Source organism: Empidonax traillii, unplaced genomic scaffold (assembly GCF_003031625.1).
Source record: "Empidonax traillii isolate 1590-97213 ecotype Southwest subspecies unplaced genomic scaffold, ASM303162v1 scaffold15:size5535645, whole genome shotgun sequence".
Classification (NCBI taxonomy): domain Eukaryota; kingdom Metazoa; phylum Chordata; class Aves; order Passeriformes; family Tyrannidae; genus Empidonax; species Empidonax traillii.
Genome location: NW_020955208.1, coordinates 4,243,858 through 4,262,916, shown reverse-complemented (window position 1 = coordinate 4,262,916; position 19,059 = coordinate 4,243,858). Strand labels below are relative to the sequence as shown.

General features: G+C 36.9%; 1 protein-coding gene across 1 annotated transcript in view; it reads left to right on the top strand.

Moving 5' to 3' along the window:
* Positions 1–19,059, top strand: part of FAF1 (Fas associated factor 1) — a 157,495-nt gene that overhangs the window by 35,581 nt on the left and 102,855 nt on the right. Inside the window, exons 4-7 of the mRNA XM_027894094.1 lie at positions 799–1,004; positions 3,866–3,957; positions 4,308–4,396; positions 12,524–12,629. Of these exons, the coding sequence (XP_027749895.1) occupies positions 799–1,004; positions 3,866–3,957; positions 4,308–4,396; positions 12,524–12,629 (493 nt within the window). The remainder of the gene's footprint in view (positions 1–798; positions 1,005–3,865; positions 3,958–4,307; positions 4,397–12,523; positions 12,630–19,059) is intronic.

Here is a 19,059-nt window from a genome sequence, read left to right as displayed (position 1 = left end):
AGCCATGGGTCTCTGAGTGTGGGTCTTTGTAGCTGGGAATTCAACCCTCTGAGCCTGCTGATGTGAGAAGTGAAGGAGCCCCTTGTTTTACAAGCATAACATGTTTTTTTTGTTTCAAATGTGGAAGACACAATGGTGGGGTTTGCAATAGCTGTGACATGCATTGCCATCCCCATTTGCACTTTCTAAAGTTCAGGCCTTCTCTAGATGACAGATTTGACTATTTTTTTGATCTCACAGTATCTTCAAGAGGAACAGAAGGCATTTTTCAAATAAGTTCTGTTAAAGAATGGAAATGAGACAAGCTGTGTCTCAGCATTTCCGAAATCCTTCCTTCCTTGGCTTCCATTTGTTCAGTCTTTTTTTCCTGTCTTGCATCCACCATCATGATATCCTGTAAGTGCCCAGCACAGATGATCTTCCTGGTAAGAAAATCTGAAAGGCAAAGCTTTAGGCTTATCGAATGAAGGGCCAATTTTGATATGGTCATAATCCTTCTCAAGGTAATTTTGGTATTAATTACCTAATGATTTTTAGACTGAAATACTTACTTAAATGCTTGTTTGCCTCTATGCTGATCTCCTGTAGCACTTCTGAGTCCTGAAATGTTAATGTTGCTGATTTGAAAGTTATTTTCTAGTTATTAATTAACAGTATATTCAGATATGACAGTAGTTGTTCAAGAAGTGTGTGCTGTGGACCATAGTAAGGCAATAACACTGTCACTTCACTTTGCTAACTTTCATTTGAATGTATCAAGCTGTTCTGTTTAAATCATCTTACCTGCATGTCTTTCAGTGAGTACGGCGGAGAGACTTTACATGGACCAGCCTATGGCCCCACAAGTCATTCTACAGCAGCTTCAACTCCTTCCTCATCCTCAGCATTTCGCCATGTAGTGCCATCTAGACAAATAGTGGAAAGACAACCTCGAATGCTTGACTTCAGGGTTGAGTACAGAGACAGAAATGTGGATGTAGTACTTGAAGACAGCTCTGCAGTCGGTAAGGATTTGTAAAAATTAAATGAAAACTGCTATCATAAAATGGAAACAAAAAATTCCAACCCCCAAATTCAAATCCTGAAGCAAAGCAAAGCAAAACCCATCGGAAAGAAAAAAAATCCCCCCCCCAAATGCAGCCTCAGCAGCTACTAACCATTTTCAAATCTCTTTGCAGCTTTAAAAAAGCAAAATTTCACTAATCCATTGTAAAGGTTAGTGATCTATCAAATATTTATTTTGAAATCTAGTTTTCTTACGAACAACTTGCTTCAGAAACCAAATGGAGATTAATGATTAAGTTTAGGCATGAAAATGTAATTTGGGGCAGGATTAGTATAGATGCAATCTGTTAATAAGCGGATGATCTTGGCATTTCCTCTTCGCATCTGTATGGCTGCTCTTTCTGCATAGAATTAGTGACAAGATTAGAAGAATTCTTCGTGTTGTGAAGAACATCATTGCATTCTTCTCTGCTCAGTTTTTATTTGATTCTTTTGCTCAAATTAAGACTTCTTTTATCAGTTTTATTGTCTTTATCCTAAAACTGTTGCATTTTGTAACAGTAAGTTAGAAATATGCTATTGTTAGTGTTATTTTTTTTACATTCCCCAAACTCTGAGTTAATTTACTTTTGCGAAGGAAGAAGAGTATTTTTTTTTATTTTTTGTTTTTAGTGAAGAGCTTATACAGATCCAAATAAGGAACTACTTGAAGAAATAGTTGATCAAAACAATTTTCCATGCTGCAGCCTTTTGTCTGGGAGGCAATTTTCAAATTGGAACTTTTGATCCTTGTCTTTTTAGGTGGCTGGTGCCACCTAGTGATGATTGCTTTGAATTCTTGGTGCGTGTTCCATGTTTTCCATTGCACTGTTGCATCCATGGAAATCAAACATAAAAATCTGATCAAATCAGGATTTTGCAGCTGCACTATTATGCTTTTTCTTTTCTTACTAATTTCTTAATGGCTTTTACCTGAAAGATGTAGGGCAGAAGGCAGATCGTGTCTTCTGTATCTTGGGATATAAAGACTGAGGGCAGCCTTGGGTTTAAAACCTTTGAGTTTGAAGTCCTGAGAGAAGTGAGCAAGACAATAGTAGAATTTCAACTGTGGACTTGAGGAAAGAATATTTTTTGCTTCTTTGGGGATCTGCTTGGCAGGATCCCTGGAGGGCAAATGAGCTTAGGGGAGCTGGTTGATCTTCAAGGACAACCTCTTCAAAGCACAGGAACAGTTCCTTCCAACATGCAAGAGGAGCAAGCGTGGCAGAACAACAAAGAATTTTCAACTAAGCTAAATGCTAAAAGAAAGTACACCAAAAGGGGAAAGCAGTGATGGGTTACCCTGGAGGAACACAGAGATGTTACCAGACTATGCAGGTTTGGAGTTAGGAAGACCAGATCTCAGGTGAAGCTGAAACCACTGATGGATTAGAAGTGTTTCTGTAAGTACCTCAGCATGAAAAGGAAGGCTAAGGAAACTGTGAACCTGCTGTTCAGTGGTGATTGCTGAACTTGGTCTGTGGGAAAATTATGGAAAAAAATCTTTTTGGAAGCACTTTTTGAGCACAGGAGAGAAAAGAAGGTGGTTTGAAATAGCCAGCATGGATTTGTTAAAGGCAAATTGTACCTATTCAGTCGGCATTATTTATTTGCCTTTTGTGATTTGCTGACTGCCTCTGGGACAAGAGAACAGTGGATGTCACTGTGGCTTTAGTAAGGCCTTTGACATACTCTGCTGTGATATTCTTCTGTTTTTATGGTTAAGATAAGAACTGGATAAAAAATGGATCAAAATAAATCTTAATCTTACCAGAGAAAGTGCTGATATTCTGAAGGGCAAGGCTGTTCTTTAGAGGGCCCTGGACAGCCTGGAGAAATGGGCTGACAGGAGCCCCATGAAGTTCCAAGAAAACAAAGTTGAAGTCCTGTGTCTGGGATAACTCCAGGTATCCCCCCATCTGTGACCTGGCTGAGGGATGACAGGTTAGAAAGCAACTTAATAATGAGAGGATCAGCAGTGAGAAGGCCAGGGATGTCCCAGGCTGTGTTGGCAAGAATGTAGCCAGTGAATCCAGGCCAATAATTATTACTCTCCATTCAGCACCTGCAAAGCTGCATCTGGAGCACTGCATTGGATTTTGAGGTCCCCAGTGCAAGAAAAATGTTGATATTGCACAGTAGGTCCAGTCAGGGGTTTGGAGCACAGGGCTGATCAGGAGAGGCATAGAGAAGTGGATTTGTTCAGCAGGGATTAGATGTGTTCAAGAGCCAGCTGGACAAATCTTTGACTACACTGATTTAATTAGACCTTTGAGTTGGGCTTGGGCCAAATGAGCTCCTGAGGTGCCTTCCACCCTGAATTATTTTATATATATTTATATAAATTTATTATTTATATAGTAATATAACTATGAGAGAGGAGAGCATAAAAATGCACAAAACATTGAAATGCTGTCGGAGCAGTCAAATTGTACGAACATTCCAGTACTTTAGGTCAGGACTGTTGATAATGGAATTTGGTATCAAAAATAAGCACCCTCTTTGTTGCTGGCAAAGTCTGGTGCTCCAGATAACACACAGCTGCAAATGTGTATGTCTAACATATACAGAAATATCCAAATATATGTCCAAATCATCAAATCCTCATGTGATTCTCCAATCGTTCATGCTTTGTGATTTTTTTTTTTAAGCTTCATTTGTCCTTTACTGTTTGAAGTGGGTGTTACAAGAGTAACTAGACTAAAAATGATTTTGATAGTAAATTTTTCCTTGGTATTTTTTTTAAATTATAACTCAGTACTATTTGAAATAAAGCAGTAAATGTATATATTTTATGCATTTTCTTTGTTTTTCTCTTTAGGAGATATCAAACATATTCTAGAAAATGAACTTCAGATTCCTGCATCCAAAATGCTGTTAAAAGGGTGGAAGACTGGAGATGTAGATGATAGTGTAAGTTTTCAACTGTGTTTTCAGTTAACTGAATTCAGAGTTTCAAACTGAGCATTTGTGGGTGGGGATTACAATGCAAGAATTGTGAGCTTCAAACAGTGTCAGATGTCTTGGGTGGCACAAAGAACTGTTAATCTAAAACATCACCAAAAAAATCAGGACAAATCACTTTAGTTTATGTTGTTTTTATATATAACGTGGCCCTCTACAGAAATGATGTTTTTAAGTTACAGTAAGTCTATCTAGAAACAAAATATTTGGTGATATTGTAAATAAATGTCATTAATTAAAAGAAATAACGTGTCAGAATTGGTGAATGTTTGTATTGATAATGATTTTTCTCCCCTCAGACTGTTTTAAAAAGTCTACACTTGCCAAAAAATAATAGTCTTTATGTTCTAACACCTGACCTGCCTCCTCCTTCTTCAAGTCATTCTGGGTAAGTTTTTGGCCATACATTCTATTTGTATGATTTTGTTTTTTGTGGTTTTTATGAAGCCATGTGTATGTGCAGGAATCTGCAGTCAGTAAATACAAAGCGTTTTCACTGCTCTGATAAGTGTTGGGATGAGCCACATCAGCACCTTGTTGTTGAAAAGAAGGTTGTTGGGGTTTTTAAAACTGTGGTGTGGTACGTGAACCTCGTAGGTACATACAGAATTTTACACTTCCCAGATGTGATGACTTTAACAGAAGTCCAGCCCCTGTGGAAATGAGAGCTGGCCTTACATAAGTTGCTGCATTATGTTGCTTCATTTAATGTCTTACAAGTCTGTATAAATCATTTCCAGCAGATCAGAATTTTCTTTCTGGAATGGTTGTTACATTATTTTATCTTATCTTCTTGGACTTTTAAAATATATGTAGATAAGCTGAATAATTAATTTCCTTTAACTGAGCTGGATATCTTTTATTACTGATTTGAACACTAAAGAATTAAACAGTTGAGTGTTCATATGCCACAGAATCATCAGGGTTGGAAGAGACCTCCAAGATGATCTAGTCTGACCATTAACCCAGCACCACCATAATCAGCCCTGAAACATATCCCCAAGGGCCGCATCCAGACATCTCTTGAATACTTCCTGAGAGGGTGACTTCCCCAGCCTGCTTGGGCAACTTGTGCCTGACCATTCTTTTGGTGAAAAAAAATTTCTAATACCTAATCTGAACCTCCCCTGGTGCAACTTCAGGCCCTTTCCTCTCATCCTTTCACTTGGGACATGGCAGAAGAGACCAGTGCCCACATCACTACAGGCTCCTTTCAGAGAGCTCTAGAGAGCAGTAAGTTCCCCCCTGAGCCTCCTTTTCCCCAGGCTAAACACCCCCAGCTCCCCCAGCTGCTCCTCATGACACTTGTGCTCCAGACTTTTCACCAGCTTCGTTGTCCCTTTTCTGGAGTCGCTCCAGCACCTCAGTGTCTTCCTCGTCGTGAGGGGCCCGAAATGGGACACTGGATCTGAGTGTGGCCTCACCAGTGCCCGGTACAGGGAGACAATTAATTACTTCCTTAGTGTCCTGCTGGTCACACTGTTTCTCATACAGGCCAAGAGGCCATTGGCCTTCTTGCCCAGCTGGGCACACACTGAACTTTGTGTTCAGCCACTGTCAGCCAGCACCTCCAGCTCCCTTTCTGCTGTCAGTGAATATTGGGAACGTTTGCAAGTGAAATGATGTTTTAAGGAAGATGCTTTTATAAAGTAATTTGCAGTTTACTTAGTTACTTTGGTTTGTTTTCTTTCCTACCCTTTTTCCTAAAGGCGGTCCTGTATGTGCTTTTTACCAGGAAAATGGGAGTTTTATTCGGTAGCCACTAGAGGGTGCGCAGGAATCGAGCCTGGGAAAGGAGCTGCTCTGGACCAGCCAATGCAGGGAGGGAGGGATGGGCTTGGAATTGGGCAAACTGCATGAATTTCAGATTGTCTGAAGAGGGAGTTGGCTTCCTGCCCTTGTAGGAGATAGGAGAATATTCTGCAAGTGCAGTCGTATTACTGGTGAGGGGAATTCTTTGAATCAATAGAAGTTAATAACTGGCATCCTAATGACTAAAAGTACTTATGTATTACTAAAAGGTGTTTGTGCACATTACCCTGTAGTCTGTGGAGGAAATAAGAATGCTGATATGAATTATAAAAACAATAATAAAAAGAGGAGCATTAAGAGAGGGAATTGTGGCACTCAAATAGAGGGTGGTGAGCTGCACATGAACTGTATGTGCAAACAAGAGCTGTACTTGTGTGGGAGGACAATAAGCCATTGTACTTCAGCAGCTATTTGAAGAATAGTGAAAAAACCTTGTAGCTGGTAGTTTGTTTGTTTCCGTTTCCAGTTTCAAAATTTTCTACCCAGGTATTGCTGTATATTGTAATTAGAATGTCTTCAGTTCTAGAAAGCAAGCTGGGGTCTGAAGAGTGTTGTTTATTGCAACTGCAGTAAACTATATAATAACAAACTGTTTAAAAACAGTTCTTAGCCTTTTTTATTGGATTAATAGTTTTAAAGAACTTTACTTGTTAGTAAAATCAAAGTGGTTGTTACCTTTTATAGTTTATACTTGTTTCATAGTGGAGATTAGTTCTGGATATTTTTAAGATAAAAGTTGGTAGCTTTGGGATAGCAAATGATGACTAATTAGTGGCTATTTAAACACGGATAATTTGAAGGCTAGATCATCTCCCTGAAGTCATAAATTCTAGATGAAAGGGGAGGCTTGCCTCCAATTAAAGCATCAATGCAGATCAAAACACATCTAATTGAAGCAATGTACCAAACCCAGTTACACTGTTTACTGCCTACTGTTAGGTCAGTTATTATTCAGATTAGTTTGTTACCCACAATTTTTAAAAGCATCTTGCTCACATCTATTATTAATGGATGTTGAAGAACTTTGCCTCTTCACTTTGTGAGTTCATCTGTTGTTTTCTTCAAATGCCTTCTATTTTGAACTCGAGATAAATAGTTGTGATTTGAATATCTGCAGAAAGTGATATTTGAAAAGCCTGAGATTCCAGTATGGGGTATTTTATCTATCTGCTCTTCTTAAAAGGAACAATCTGGTCTCAGCTCTGTAAACTCCAGTTTATGCCCATTCTTTACGCCGAGGCAGAACAGTGTCTGAAACATCCATTTCCAACATATTGGTTGGTAGGCATTGAAGTTTATTGTGACAGACTGAATGGGCTTAACCCAGTACTGACTTAAAACCAGCACCTAAATGTAGTGGCAAAGTGATCCTGCAGTTTAAACAAATAAAAATCTCCTAGGGCATCTTCGTTCACCAGTGGCCTATCTAAAGCTGTTATGGGTAATAGAAACCCAGTGAATTACTACGGCGTGCTAGTAAATTGAGGTGTAAAGATTAAATTTAAATGTCAAATACCACCTGTACAGTTCCACCCTGCATCCACAATTTCAGCTGGCAAATCCATACTTATCCATGCACAATATCCAGAACAATAACCACGTTCTTTGAGTTGTGGATGTAATGAAATCTGATTTTTAGTGAATTCCTACCTCATCCCGGCTGCTGCAGTAATTCAGTCTTCTCCATCCATGCTTCCTGTGATCTCACCTACCTCTGATGCTGCTTCCAGTTCCTCTTTTTCTTTTTAGCACCTGTGTAATATTTTCCCCCTTGTATAGAGTATCCACCTCCAGTTGGCAGTCAGGTGATGTCAAAGGAAAAGTGAAATCATGTGCTGTGTGTAGTTCTGAGATCACTGGCCAGAGGTCAGCTGTAGTGTAATACTACACTTGTAATACGAGTATTACTTAATACACAGCCTTTTACTAAAGTGGGTGATAATTTGGGTGTCTTTCTTCTACTTGAATGTTGATTTATACTCAGTCTTTGAGACCTTTCTAAGACTGCCAGACCTCCTTAAAACGAGTGACTATGTTCAAAAGTTACCAAATGGGACAGGTGGGTGGAGAACATGATTTCCTTTGGAAAACAGTCTTAAAAGGAAAGATGCCAAAGAATGTCCATCATTTAATCATCTGAGGGGAGAGATCCCTTGCACCAGCTTTGTCAGATTAGATTAATCACTTCCTCAGCGTGCAGTTCCTTCCCTTTGTTGCCTTGGATGCTTCTTGAAAGCTGACAATACCCAATTGAGGAAATTGGTTTAGGAGAAGGCAAGAAGAAACATCAGAAGTGTGGGCATGAGAGTCTGGCCATGGAGTTGAGTCATCCAGATTGACTCTCTTTTCTATCCTCTATGTTCTGGGAGATGCTTTTCATCAATTTTTTTTTGTTGTTGGCTTTTTTAATGGCTATAATATATTTTAAACTTATACTTTTTATGCTAAATAGCTGAAAGTCTTAGATACTTTATTATATCTGATGAATCATTGGAAAGTTCAAAACAGTTAAAAGCCCAGGTGCATACCTTGGGGATTATTAGAAATAATGTATTTTTGTTAAATGATTGTAACTTATTGAGGAAGAGTAATCATCTGTGTGGATAGGAAAAAACCCCACAACCCCCATCTTTCAAGTAATGGGTCCATATATTGCTGAATGCTTTAGGTTGTTGCAGAGCAGTGGTGTTGGTGGCACAATGTCTTGTATGTTATCAACTGTAGCGGAGTGTTAATTAAGAACGATGTAACCTGCAACTGCAATTATTAGTATTGTCTGTTTAGCTGGACAGGAGCAGTGCTTTGCTTTAGTTACTTTGAAAGCTTCCATAAGAATGGTAAGATTAATGTTTTATTTTCACATCTGCTCATGAGACAGTTTAAAAATCCTGAAGTTTAAAATGCAATAGAATGTAAACAAAAGGGCTTCTGCTCATTTGCATGTTAGCCAGATTTGCTAACTGATTGCTGTTTGAACCTAATCTACCACCTCCTGCTGCATTAGCTACAACAAACATTACATTTACATACTGATTTCTTATTTTGTTTTAATGTAAATAATCTGTAATTACAGTAAATTTGGACTTCTGTTGACATGAGCTTGTATAAATCTGTAAGTTTAAAATGGAAATGTTAATTACTTTGTGTCATTCCTATTTATGTAAAAATCAGAGATTTTGGGGGAAATCTCCCTGTGACTGAGAAAGATCTTGCCTAATGGGAAATACTGAATGTATTTCATAAAAACTCACAAAACTGAAATAAAAAGAAGCATTTACTGGTCCTTGATTAAGGATATACTTTTAGTCTCAAAGTTTAAAATATATTACTAAAATTTCAAAGAAAAGTGCTATTAAAAAGCAAAGTATTACATAAAAAATCTAAGCATTAAGGCAGTCACTTAGCAGTAGATAGAACCAGTCTGGTTTTTGTGCTTTATATGTCCAAGTCTCTTGCTAGAACTGGTCAGAGCAATGACTGTGCTCAGGTCTATTTTCTTTTGTCTGTTCTTGAACCTCTCTTTTGAGTGTCAGCAGAGTACCTCACATGGAGGATTGGGGCCCAAAAATACAGGTTCCCTGGGCTGCTGTTCTGAAAAGTGAATGTATAATCATTCAGCTGAGGTAAAAAAGTTGTAATGGCAGCATATCACCTGTCAGCAAATGCTTTTGAAAGCTGGGGTTTGCAGTAGGGGGAAAATGGTGCTAGCAGCAAGAGTGGCTTACTTTGGTCCTATTTCTAGAATTTGGTTTTCTTTTCCCAGTAATTCATTCTCAGATTAATAAAATTTTTTTAGCACTGATAAAACAAAAAAAAAAAGAAGAAAAAGAGAAAAGAAAATCTGTCTTGACTTTAGTGGGACCTGGAGTTTGGCCCTGACTTTTTTGTCCTTTTCATGCAGATATTTTATTTGGAAGATTGTAGTCAACTAATAACATTTGTAGGAAAATTAAACAGCTGCAAACATGAAGCCAAAATTTTAGACATGTCTACTGTATTCAGTTTTTTCAATACACTTGTGTGGACCTAGGAAGAAATACACTTCAGCTTACTGTCACTGAGAAGTTTCCTTTAAATACTTTTATATTGGTTGAAAATACAGTTGTAGGGCATGGTATATTTTGGAAGCAGAGTTCTATTGACACAAATAATTTGGGGTCATCTACATCCCCAGTTTCTGGAGGAAATGAATATGGGAGGGACTGACATTATTGGCTGTCCAACTGCTTGTTGAAGTCCTGCAGAGGAGCCTTGGCACCAACACTGACACCAACCACCCATCAGTTCTTCCTCCCTTTCCCTTTCCCAGTCTTACACCTGTCAGACCATGTGAGATTTTGATGTAGGAGCTCCAAGGACTAGATCAGTTGACCACTGAATGACTGTGTAAGCAGAAGTAATTTTCCTCAATATGTTATTTTTCTATAAAAGAAGAAGAAAAATCGAACAATTAACCGTGCACTTTATTTGCTAACATTTTCAAACCCAGTTTTTCTTCATTTTTTTGCAGGTTTTTGGCTTTTTTTTTTTTTTAAACCAGCTTAATTTTCAGCCTCTTCTTTCCCTTTGCTTGTCTATGAAAATGTACTGAGAATTTGCTTGTTAACAACCTTAGCTTGTGTTGCTTAGAAATCCCAGAAGTAGAGGTGTCAAAATTGTTAGTTACTTCAAAAATTAGGGCTTTTAATTTTTAGGCACTTGATTTAAATTATCTCTGTTTGAAGAGTAATTTTTTTCATTTTCTAAATACTTCCTGCTGTCACAAGTGGAAAACCTTTCCTATGAGCTTTTCATTAGCGTGCTGTATTTTGGGTAGTACTGAAGGGTGTGTATCGTGCATAACTGGAGAGTTTGATCAGGTTAGGCTGTTTCCTTCTATGTTTACATCAATTACAGAATGAAAACATGAGCCATGTTATCAGTTAGCATCTACAGATTTTTCAGATAAGTCAGAATTAGCTATAACAGAGCCTCGTGTGAGTCTGTATGGAATCCAGAGCCTTTCACATATGTTGTAATTAATGTTTTCAGAGCCATTAAATATGTCATTTGCCTCCAGTATTTGCTGAAAACAAATAAAAAATCAGAATCTGAAAAAGCACAGCAGGATATTTTAGTTGCTACTGAACATTTGCCAAAAGAGAATACGGTTATGACGATGTGAAACTTATTAACAATCAAATTAGAATTACCTTTGAAAATAGGCATACAAAACTTTTCAGGACTCTTTTTTAGGCCTTTTCTTACAAGACTTTGTGACAAGTTCAGAAAACTTCATGTTCAGCACAGAAGACTTCAGTAAAATTTGTAGTGTCTTTTGCAGATGATCATACTTAGCATTGCCAATGAGTTATATTTATTTTCCCTATTACAAAACTATAAAAGACAAGAAATAGAACATCCTGATTTCATTTTGTAGGAAGTGATTAATAAGTTGTCACAGAAGCCAAATAAAATTGCTGAGTGAAGATAGTTTTGTAAGGTAAATTTCCTTGAGATGTTCAAGTAAATCGTGCATCTCTTGCTGAAGCATCCAGTGAGTGTTGCAGGAGTTCCTTGCCATCAGAGCAGAAAAACTGCAGATCAGTAATTCCAGTAGGAGTTACAATTAACGAATCAGCTCTCAAATAATTTAGAAGCCTTTCTTGTCATCTTGTATTGTAAGATACAGCTGTGCTGACCTGCATTGAGAATCTGTCCTTTATTGCTAAGAGGAAGGACATGTTGGACTATCATGGAATAGTGAAGATGTGAAATAAAATACCACAGTCTGTCATTCTTTTAAGTGTATGTGGTAAGGGAAAAAAAAAAAAAGTGACTAAGCCCAATTTAATTTCATATGCCACTGAACAGGTCAAGTCTACATAAACAGTGTTTAGAAACAGTAGCTATGGCACAGTGTTGCTGCAGTTTTGTGGCCTGTGGAAGATTGTACACAGCCATAATCACCATGTCTATAACTTAAGTCCTGCCTTCTCTGTTTTGTGAAGCAGATAGCTGCATAATTTTGTATCTTATTAAGCGAACAGGATGCCTTTTTTTAACATCCTGAGGTTTTATTCCCTGCAAAATCACAAAAACTCCTCAAGTTTGTGACAATATGAACATGTAGTTCGCCTGTTTAAACTGTATCTTAAGATTTTATCATTTTAAATTTCTAAATGTTCAGCACCCACACAAGAAATTCTGCTGTGGTTACTTTTCCAGTTCTAATTAGCTGGGTTTATGTGCTTTGAATGAAACTGGGTGGAAGAATTTCCATTTGGTTTCTGCTTCAGGTAACCCCAGGGAAGTGAGAGCGTGCTTTGCCTTGTTCCACTTACCATCGGTTCTTAATGTGCATCGTAGCTTGATATTTTGTCTGGTCATCAGTATGCTGACAAGCCTGGTATTAATGACATTATGAGTGCTAAATACACCCGATGTTTGTGAAGATAATGTGACTCTCTCAATTTTGAGAAGACTTAACATTAGAAGAGCTTTAAAGGCTGCAGTCACCTTATTAAGGAAGGAGCTCAGGAATGGCCTTTGGTCATTCTCAGCATGCTTCCTTGCATTTAAGAGTGAAAAGAGAGATGATAATGTTGTGCCTGGACTTGTTCATGTAGAGTTTAGGGTACCCTGGGGTTTTTGCATCTTAACTGTAAAACAAGCTATAACATGCTTATCCCTGATTTTCTTGTTTTTCTTTCAACCATTTCAGGGCCCTGCAGGAGTCATTAAATCAAAACTTCATGCTGATTGTCACCCATCGAGAAGTCCAGCGGGAGTACAACCTCAACTTCTCAGGAAGCAGTACCATTCAGGAGGTGAGTGCTGTTTCACAGCTGAAGAATAAATGTAGCTCATTATAGTTAATACCAGCTCTGTTAAAAGGGGTTTGCATGATCTTGATGGATATTCCTTCATTTTATTAGTCTTTTTATTTTTTTTAAATCAACTGAATCATCAAGATTGCTGTAATTTGATTAAAGAACTTGGTCAACAAAAAGGTTTTCTGTTAAATTATACAGAAAGGATGTTTCTTTTTGCAGCATAGTAGCAAAATGCATGAACAGTATTTATTGAGTTATGCAAATTACATTTTATCATTAAGCCCCTTGAACCTCCCTCTGTCTTCTTTCAACCAGCTCCATCTCCATTTTATAGGCACCTCAACTGGTTGCTGTTGGAGAGCTGTAATTCTTGCTGGCTTGGGAGCCAAATGGTTTTGTGTATCATGGACGTTGCTGCTGTTCTGTGGAATGGCCAGCAAGGGGTGATATTGGAGAGAACTTCATCACAATTAAGTCCTGTAGGAACAAATATCTCTAATATGACTCTGGACTCTCTGAATTTAAAACAAGCAGACCTTTGCATATTTTTAAAACTCCTTTCCAAAACGAAGGTTGTTGTCCAGAGCTCCATGCTCTGTCTAATGCCAGATGTTTTTGGATGCTGTTTTCCATATAACCCACTGCCTCCTGGAAACACGACAAACAACCTAGAAATGTGAATCTTCAGAATTCACATTACAAAAACATTAAGATTAAATGTTTGCTTTTCAAATTAAATGTATGTTTGCTATTATTGGTCTGACACTTCTCTCAGTCTTTTAGGGTTGGACAGATTTTATTGAAGTTTTTCGTGTCACATACTGACATTGTAGAGAGAATGAATTTAAGTTCTGTAATGGTAGCTATAAGATATAGGAGCAGTATCTCATGCAATGCTGAAAAATGATAATTAAGTGTTTTCATTGTGAATACTGTTATTCTTAAGATCTAAATTCTGATCTTTCACCTGCTTAAAGCCTGTTTTCTACTTTTTATTTTTAAACCTCTTCTAGTAATTTCTGTTTTGGTGTTTTTTTTTGTGATAATATAAATAAACATATTTGCATCAGTTTGATTTTTGAGGGGTCAAGCTCTGACTCTCTACAATCAAACAGAATTTGAATGTTTATGGAAAGAAATGATGAAAATGTGTGGTTTTAATTTTAAAATGGTGAGATTCTAAAAGAAAACACATACTATAGATTGTCAGTTTGGTTTTTATCTATGCTGTATTGATTACTTCTTTGCTGATGGGTCTTACCTGGCTTAAAGGAACCAGAAAGCTGAGACAGGGGAATCTCAGCTGCCTTTACATGCACTGAAGTTTTCTTATTTGTTGGCAATGGCAGGTTACAGTCAACGTGTTAACATATGAAGTCAGCATAATTTAGAAGTCAGTTATGATTTTCCCCACTAAGCAAATGAAATAAGAAACACTTAACACCCCATCACCAGCACGAACAGGGAACCTTTCTCTGCCTTTTTTTGTATCTAAGTGTCACATCCAGTAGAGTGTGTAAAGTTAAGAAGACCATTCCAGAGGCTAAAATGGAAAGAGATTTCTGGCCCTTCTTGTGCAGCTGATGCTGAACAGGTGAATATTCTTGCCTGTTCAAAGTCTTCTGGAAATCCCTGGGCATTTGGCTGAGGTAAAAGGGTTGGTGAACATTTGCCTAATTATACAAAACAAGCGCTGTTTTTTGTGTTACCTCCCTAATGGCTTCTTAATTCAATTTTTTTTTTCTTTTAGCATACAGTGATCATTGTAACAAATGATTGCTGAATCAATCTAGTTAGGCCTTGTGATTTGGAGGAATCAGTGGTATCTTTCCCTCTCTCCTTTGTCTCCATCCTCTCCAGGGACTGTTGGATTTTTTTTTTTTCTTCACTCTTGTTCGCACTTTAACAAATTAATAGTTTACTTTCCTTCTGGTGTATTTCTGTAATGGTGGAGAAGCTCGGTGTGAGATGCAGTTGCCAACCACAAGAGGGCAGAAAGGACTATTCAATTATTCCCTAAAAATGCCGCTCAGTGTTTTCAAATTAGCTTCTGGTATATTAACAAAAAGGAGTATAATGGCCAAGTTATTGTTTGATTTACAGATAATTGGCATATTGCAGGGAGGAGACTTAATTTCACCCTTTTAAATTAAACAGGGAGATTTAAAAAGACATAAAATATTCATTAATGTTCAGTGATTATAAAGCAGTGGCATATATTTATTCTACCTTTATTACTGTTTCGATGGGAAAATACTGCAAATATTTCAGAAATCGACTTGGCCATACTGACAAGTTGAAATGTTTAAGCAGTGTTAATGCAATCTACTCACACGCTATATCCTATGCAGAAAGATTCAAAATGACTACATCAATTATTAAAAAGAAGTGTTTAAAATTCTAGAAATGTTCTACTTCTTGCCACAGTTGGGTGCAACTGTCTCTCCAGCGCTAGTTGTTCAGTTTGTTGTTGTTATTAATACTGGGCATTTCAAGGAATAGATATTTTTTTTTCCAAGTGTCTCAAAAACACCCCAAACTCACACCAAAAACTCAGTCCCACCACCCTTTCAAAACCTCATAAATATTTTGCAGTGGGTTAAAAGCAAAATCCAGTGAGCTCTCAGCTGGGCTTTCCTAAACTACTATTCCTTCAGTTCTCTGCTGTCTTTTCTTTATTATTTAGAATGCATGTTTAATAGTAAGTGATATTTGAATGAATTTTTTTTTTCTGAAGAATTTGTGGTGTTGAGTGGGGAAACAATGTGAGAGAAGCCTGGATCCTTAGTGCTCATGTCTGCTTCTACAGTTTCTTGCATATTAATTTAATAGTTGGATTTTTGGATGGTACTTGAAAGTGCCTTTGTTTTGTTGGTTTTTTTTTACCGTGCTTTATCTAAATTTGTAACTGTTTACATATAAATTTTTAATTTCTCATCTTAAAAAATATAAGTTACATTCAGTTATATTGTTTTGGGATTATGAGTTTTTACAGAATCTTTGGAAATTAAATAAAAAATGAAATGGAATGTGGAAAAAATTTTGGATATTCAGTTTTTAATTTTTTTTTTTTTTTAGTTGAGCAGGGTAGTAGTTAACTTGGAAATTTACTAATAACATGCTGGTCTAAATTGCAAATTAATCTGTGTCACAGGTTTCTGACATCTGTTTATTTTTGTAAAATTGCAGTATTAAATTAATTCTGTGCAGATACTGTTCTGGGAAATATCATGGTTACTTTTTTCCATGATCTGCATTTTAAAGTGGAAATTAGTAGGGTTTATGCCAATTTGGAGACTGTAAATGAATACATTTCCAGTGTATTAGATGGTTAAATAAGTCTAACAAATTGAACTCCTAATACAAGACTAAAAGGAGTTTTCTGCCTAAGACTTGCTCTTTATTCTGCTGAGATAATTCGTAGAGGCTGTCTGTAATTGGAGAGAATTTTTAACTTAAGGTTTGAGAAGCTGTGTGCTAAATTATTACAAGGCATTGCCACAATCAGGATAACTTATTTTCTGGGTATTCTTACCAATTTATTCTCATTTAGAAATGAACATTTCTACTACTACTCACTTTTGCACATTGTAGTTGTATTATTTGACAGAAATGAAGGAAATAACTTTTCAGAGAGGGGGGGATATTTAAATGTTTCATGGAAAGCAAGTTTGTGTTCTGATCCTGGAGCAGACAAACTAATTTGTGAAAAACTTACTGGATTTGAGTTCTTGTCACAATAGTGTGCTCTCTGCTTTTTGTTTAAGACAGTGCCATAGGGGAAAAAAAAAAAAAAAAAGCAAACATTTTTAACAAGCTGGATAGCTCCAGTTAGCTAAAAACAAGGATTTTTAATTTGTCTATTTTACTTTTGATACAGACTTTGAAGCTTTTTTGTGATTCCTGTGAGCAGGATTACAGAAATACCCAGTGTACACAAGCTGTGGCTGTTAAAGGGTGAACGAGTTAAATATGCAGAACCCTCCGTCCTCTCATAGATTGGTGATTTTATTTTGTAACTACTGGAAATTCCAGTTGAGGATACTGTGTAAAGCACCCATTGGGCACTGTAATTCTCGATAAAACATAAAATCTGTGCAAACAATGCAAAGAAGATGGGTCCTTAAGTACTGTGTGTCTCTGCATAGCTGCCTCTGCTTTTTATTGCCTTCCTTTAGCCAATAATCTAAACGGGGGCTGCCTGCTCAGCATCCCTGTCACCTGTGCTAGGTAATATATTTGTTCTCTGCTCCCTACAGACTTACTGGCTAAGGTGGAATATGAAAAGCAATGTATCCAATAGCACTCCAGGCAGGAGGAGGAACTATTTGTGCATACAACTGCTTGGGCTGAGATAAACTGTAAATTCTGTGTTGACAGACCCTAATGACAATTTGATGTCCTTTGTGATGAATTTTTTTAGACTTTTTTGAGAAGTGGACAGGTGTTAAGCAAGGTGCAAACCCACCGTTTGTGAACATGCAGGCAGAAACCCGATTTAAAAGACCTAAGTGAATGTAATATATAAATATAGGTAAGCAGATGAATTACCTGCAGCATGCAGAAAAATAATCCGGCTGAAGGTCTTATACCTTTTTCAGATCTGTTTTTTTGATATCTGAACAAAATATTTTCAAGCCAGTAGTTGTTGAGTGAGATCATTCAAAGTAAAGGTCAGACACTGACATGAGGGCATGAAATGTAGGTGTACATAATGTTATTCTTCCAAATGTTGTAGCAAAGTTGTTACAGTAAAATACATTTGCCAGAATACAGACAGATCCAAATATGGTACATACATTATCAGTTTCAGAAACAGTTGGTTTATATTTGGACATTTTTAATTGCTTTAAAATTGTCAAAAACTATTCTTTTTCTAATAAAAATCAGTAACTAACACGTTTTTGATATTTAGTAGGAGGTGCACAAATGTTCTATTGTTCAAATATTCTCAATATCAGAGAAGTTGGTAAAATCCATTGCTGTGCTGTTTGCACACAAGAGCAGTGTAATGTTTTTGGGACATTTGAACATTTTGATTGCTTTTTAAAGAGATCTGTCATGTTAAAATTGTATTCGATTTGTAATGAGTCAGAACAACAGTATACATAATTTAAAGATCTATCACTGTGATAGCCTCAGTGTTCTACAGTGATAAATGAGTACCAGCCAGCAAGCCAAGCTTTGACTCTTTGAACAAGGAGAGAAAAATCTGTATTTAAAAAGCGAAATCAACTTCTTGATTTGTTTTTTTTTTTTTTTTTGCCTTTCTATCATAGAAAAGCAGCACGTTGCTAAAGTAAAGTGTATTTGCTGGAAGAAATCCTTGATAAACTTTTTGTAAGTGGTCATGCATTGGAAATTACATGAAAAGGAAGTTCCTTGGGAAATGAAGAGAAAATACCTTTTATGTACCTGTTCAAAAGTGATAGCTTTATTAGACAGAATATCTTAGTACCTGACTGTAGAGATCTGCTTCGAAGAGAGGCATATAACTATTATTCTTTTTCTTTTTATGCAACAGAAACAGCAATAGGAGATAAAGAAAGGGCACTACTTCTCACTTAATTATGAAACTTAATATATTCCTGACAGAATATGTTTCATAACCTGTAATTTGGTTTTGGTGGGTTTGGACGTGCATATCATTAAAGAAACGATCTTCAGTTATCAAAAACCAGTAAACATGGACATTTTTATATGCAAGAAAAGGCAGAGAGTAAATAATTGCACTGGTGACCAATACTGTAATAATCCTGTTTTACAATATGCACTTGACAGGTTGTAATAGTGCTAATTGAAGAGACTAATTCACACTTGCTTCATTCTATTCAAAGGCAAAATCAGCAGCTTGTTTTGCTTTTGACCAGATGGTCCTGATGAACACCTACTGTGCACTTTAAGTGCTTTACTAGAATTACAAAGGCTGGGGGCTGCATCCGACTCAAAATGATTTGAGAAGAGAAAAAAACCTCACTGCTCAATGGATTTGGTGCAACTAAATTAATTCTAGTGGACCCATTACACATTGAGCCCCCTTTTCAAAGTGCTGAGCCTCCTCGTTTGTTCTGTAGCAATGAGAAAGTGAAAGGCAGATTACTGCAAACAGAAATAAAAAAAAAAGTGCTGTGAAAAGGAGAAAAGAGGCCTTGAAGCCTTTTCATATCATTTGGGTTTTTCAAGTGCGTTATTTTTGGGGAGGGTGGGTGTATGAAAAGCCAATTGGAGTTTTTTTTGTTTTAAAGTGCGCTATTTAAGTACTATGAATATAAAAGCAAGAGCAACAGTTGACTGAGTTTACTGTGGTAAAGCTTTGTGTCCAAGGATGAATCAAATTCATTATAGTCAATGCTTTGTATTTTCATATGAATGTAGGGTTAGTTTCACAAGACTGTGTCTGTTTAGGATAATTATAATTTAATAT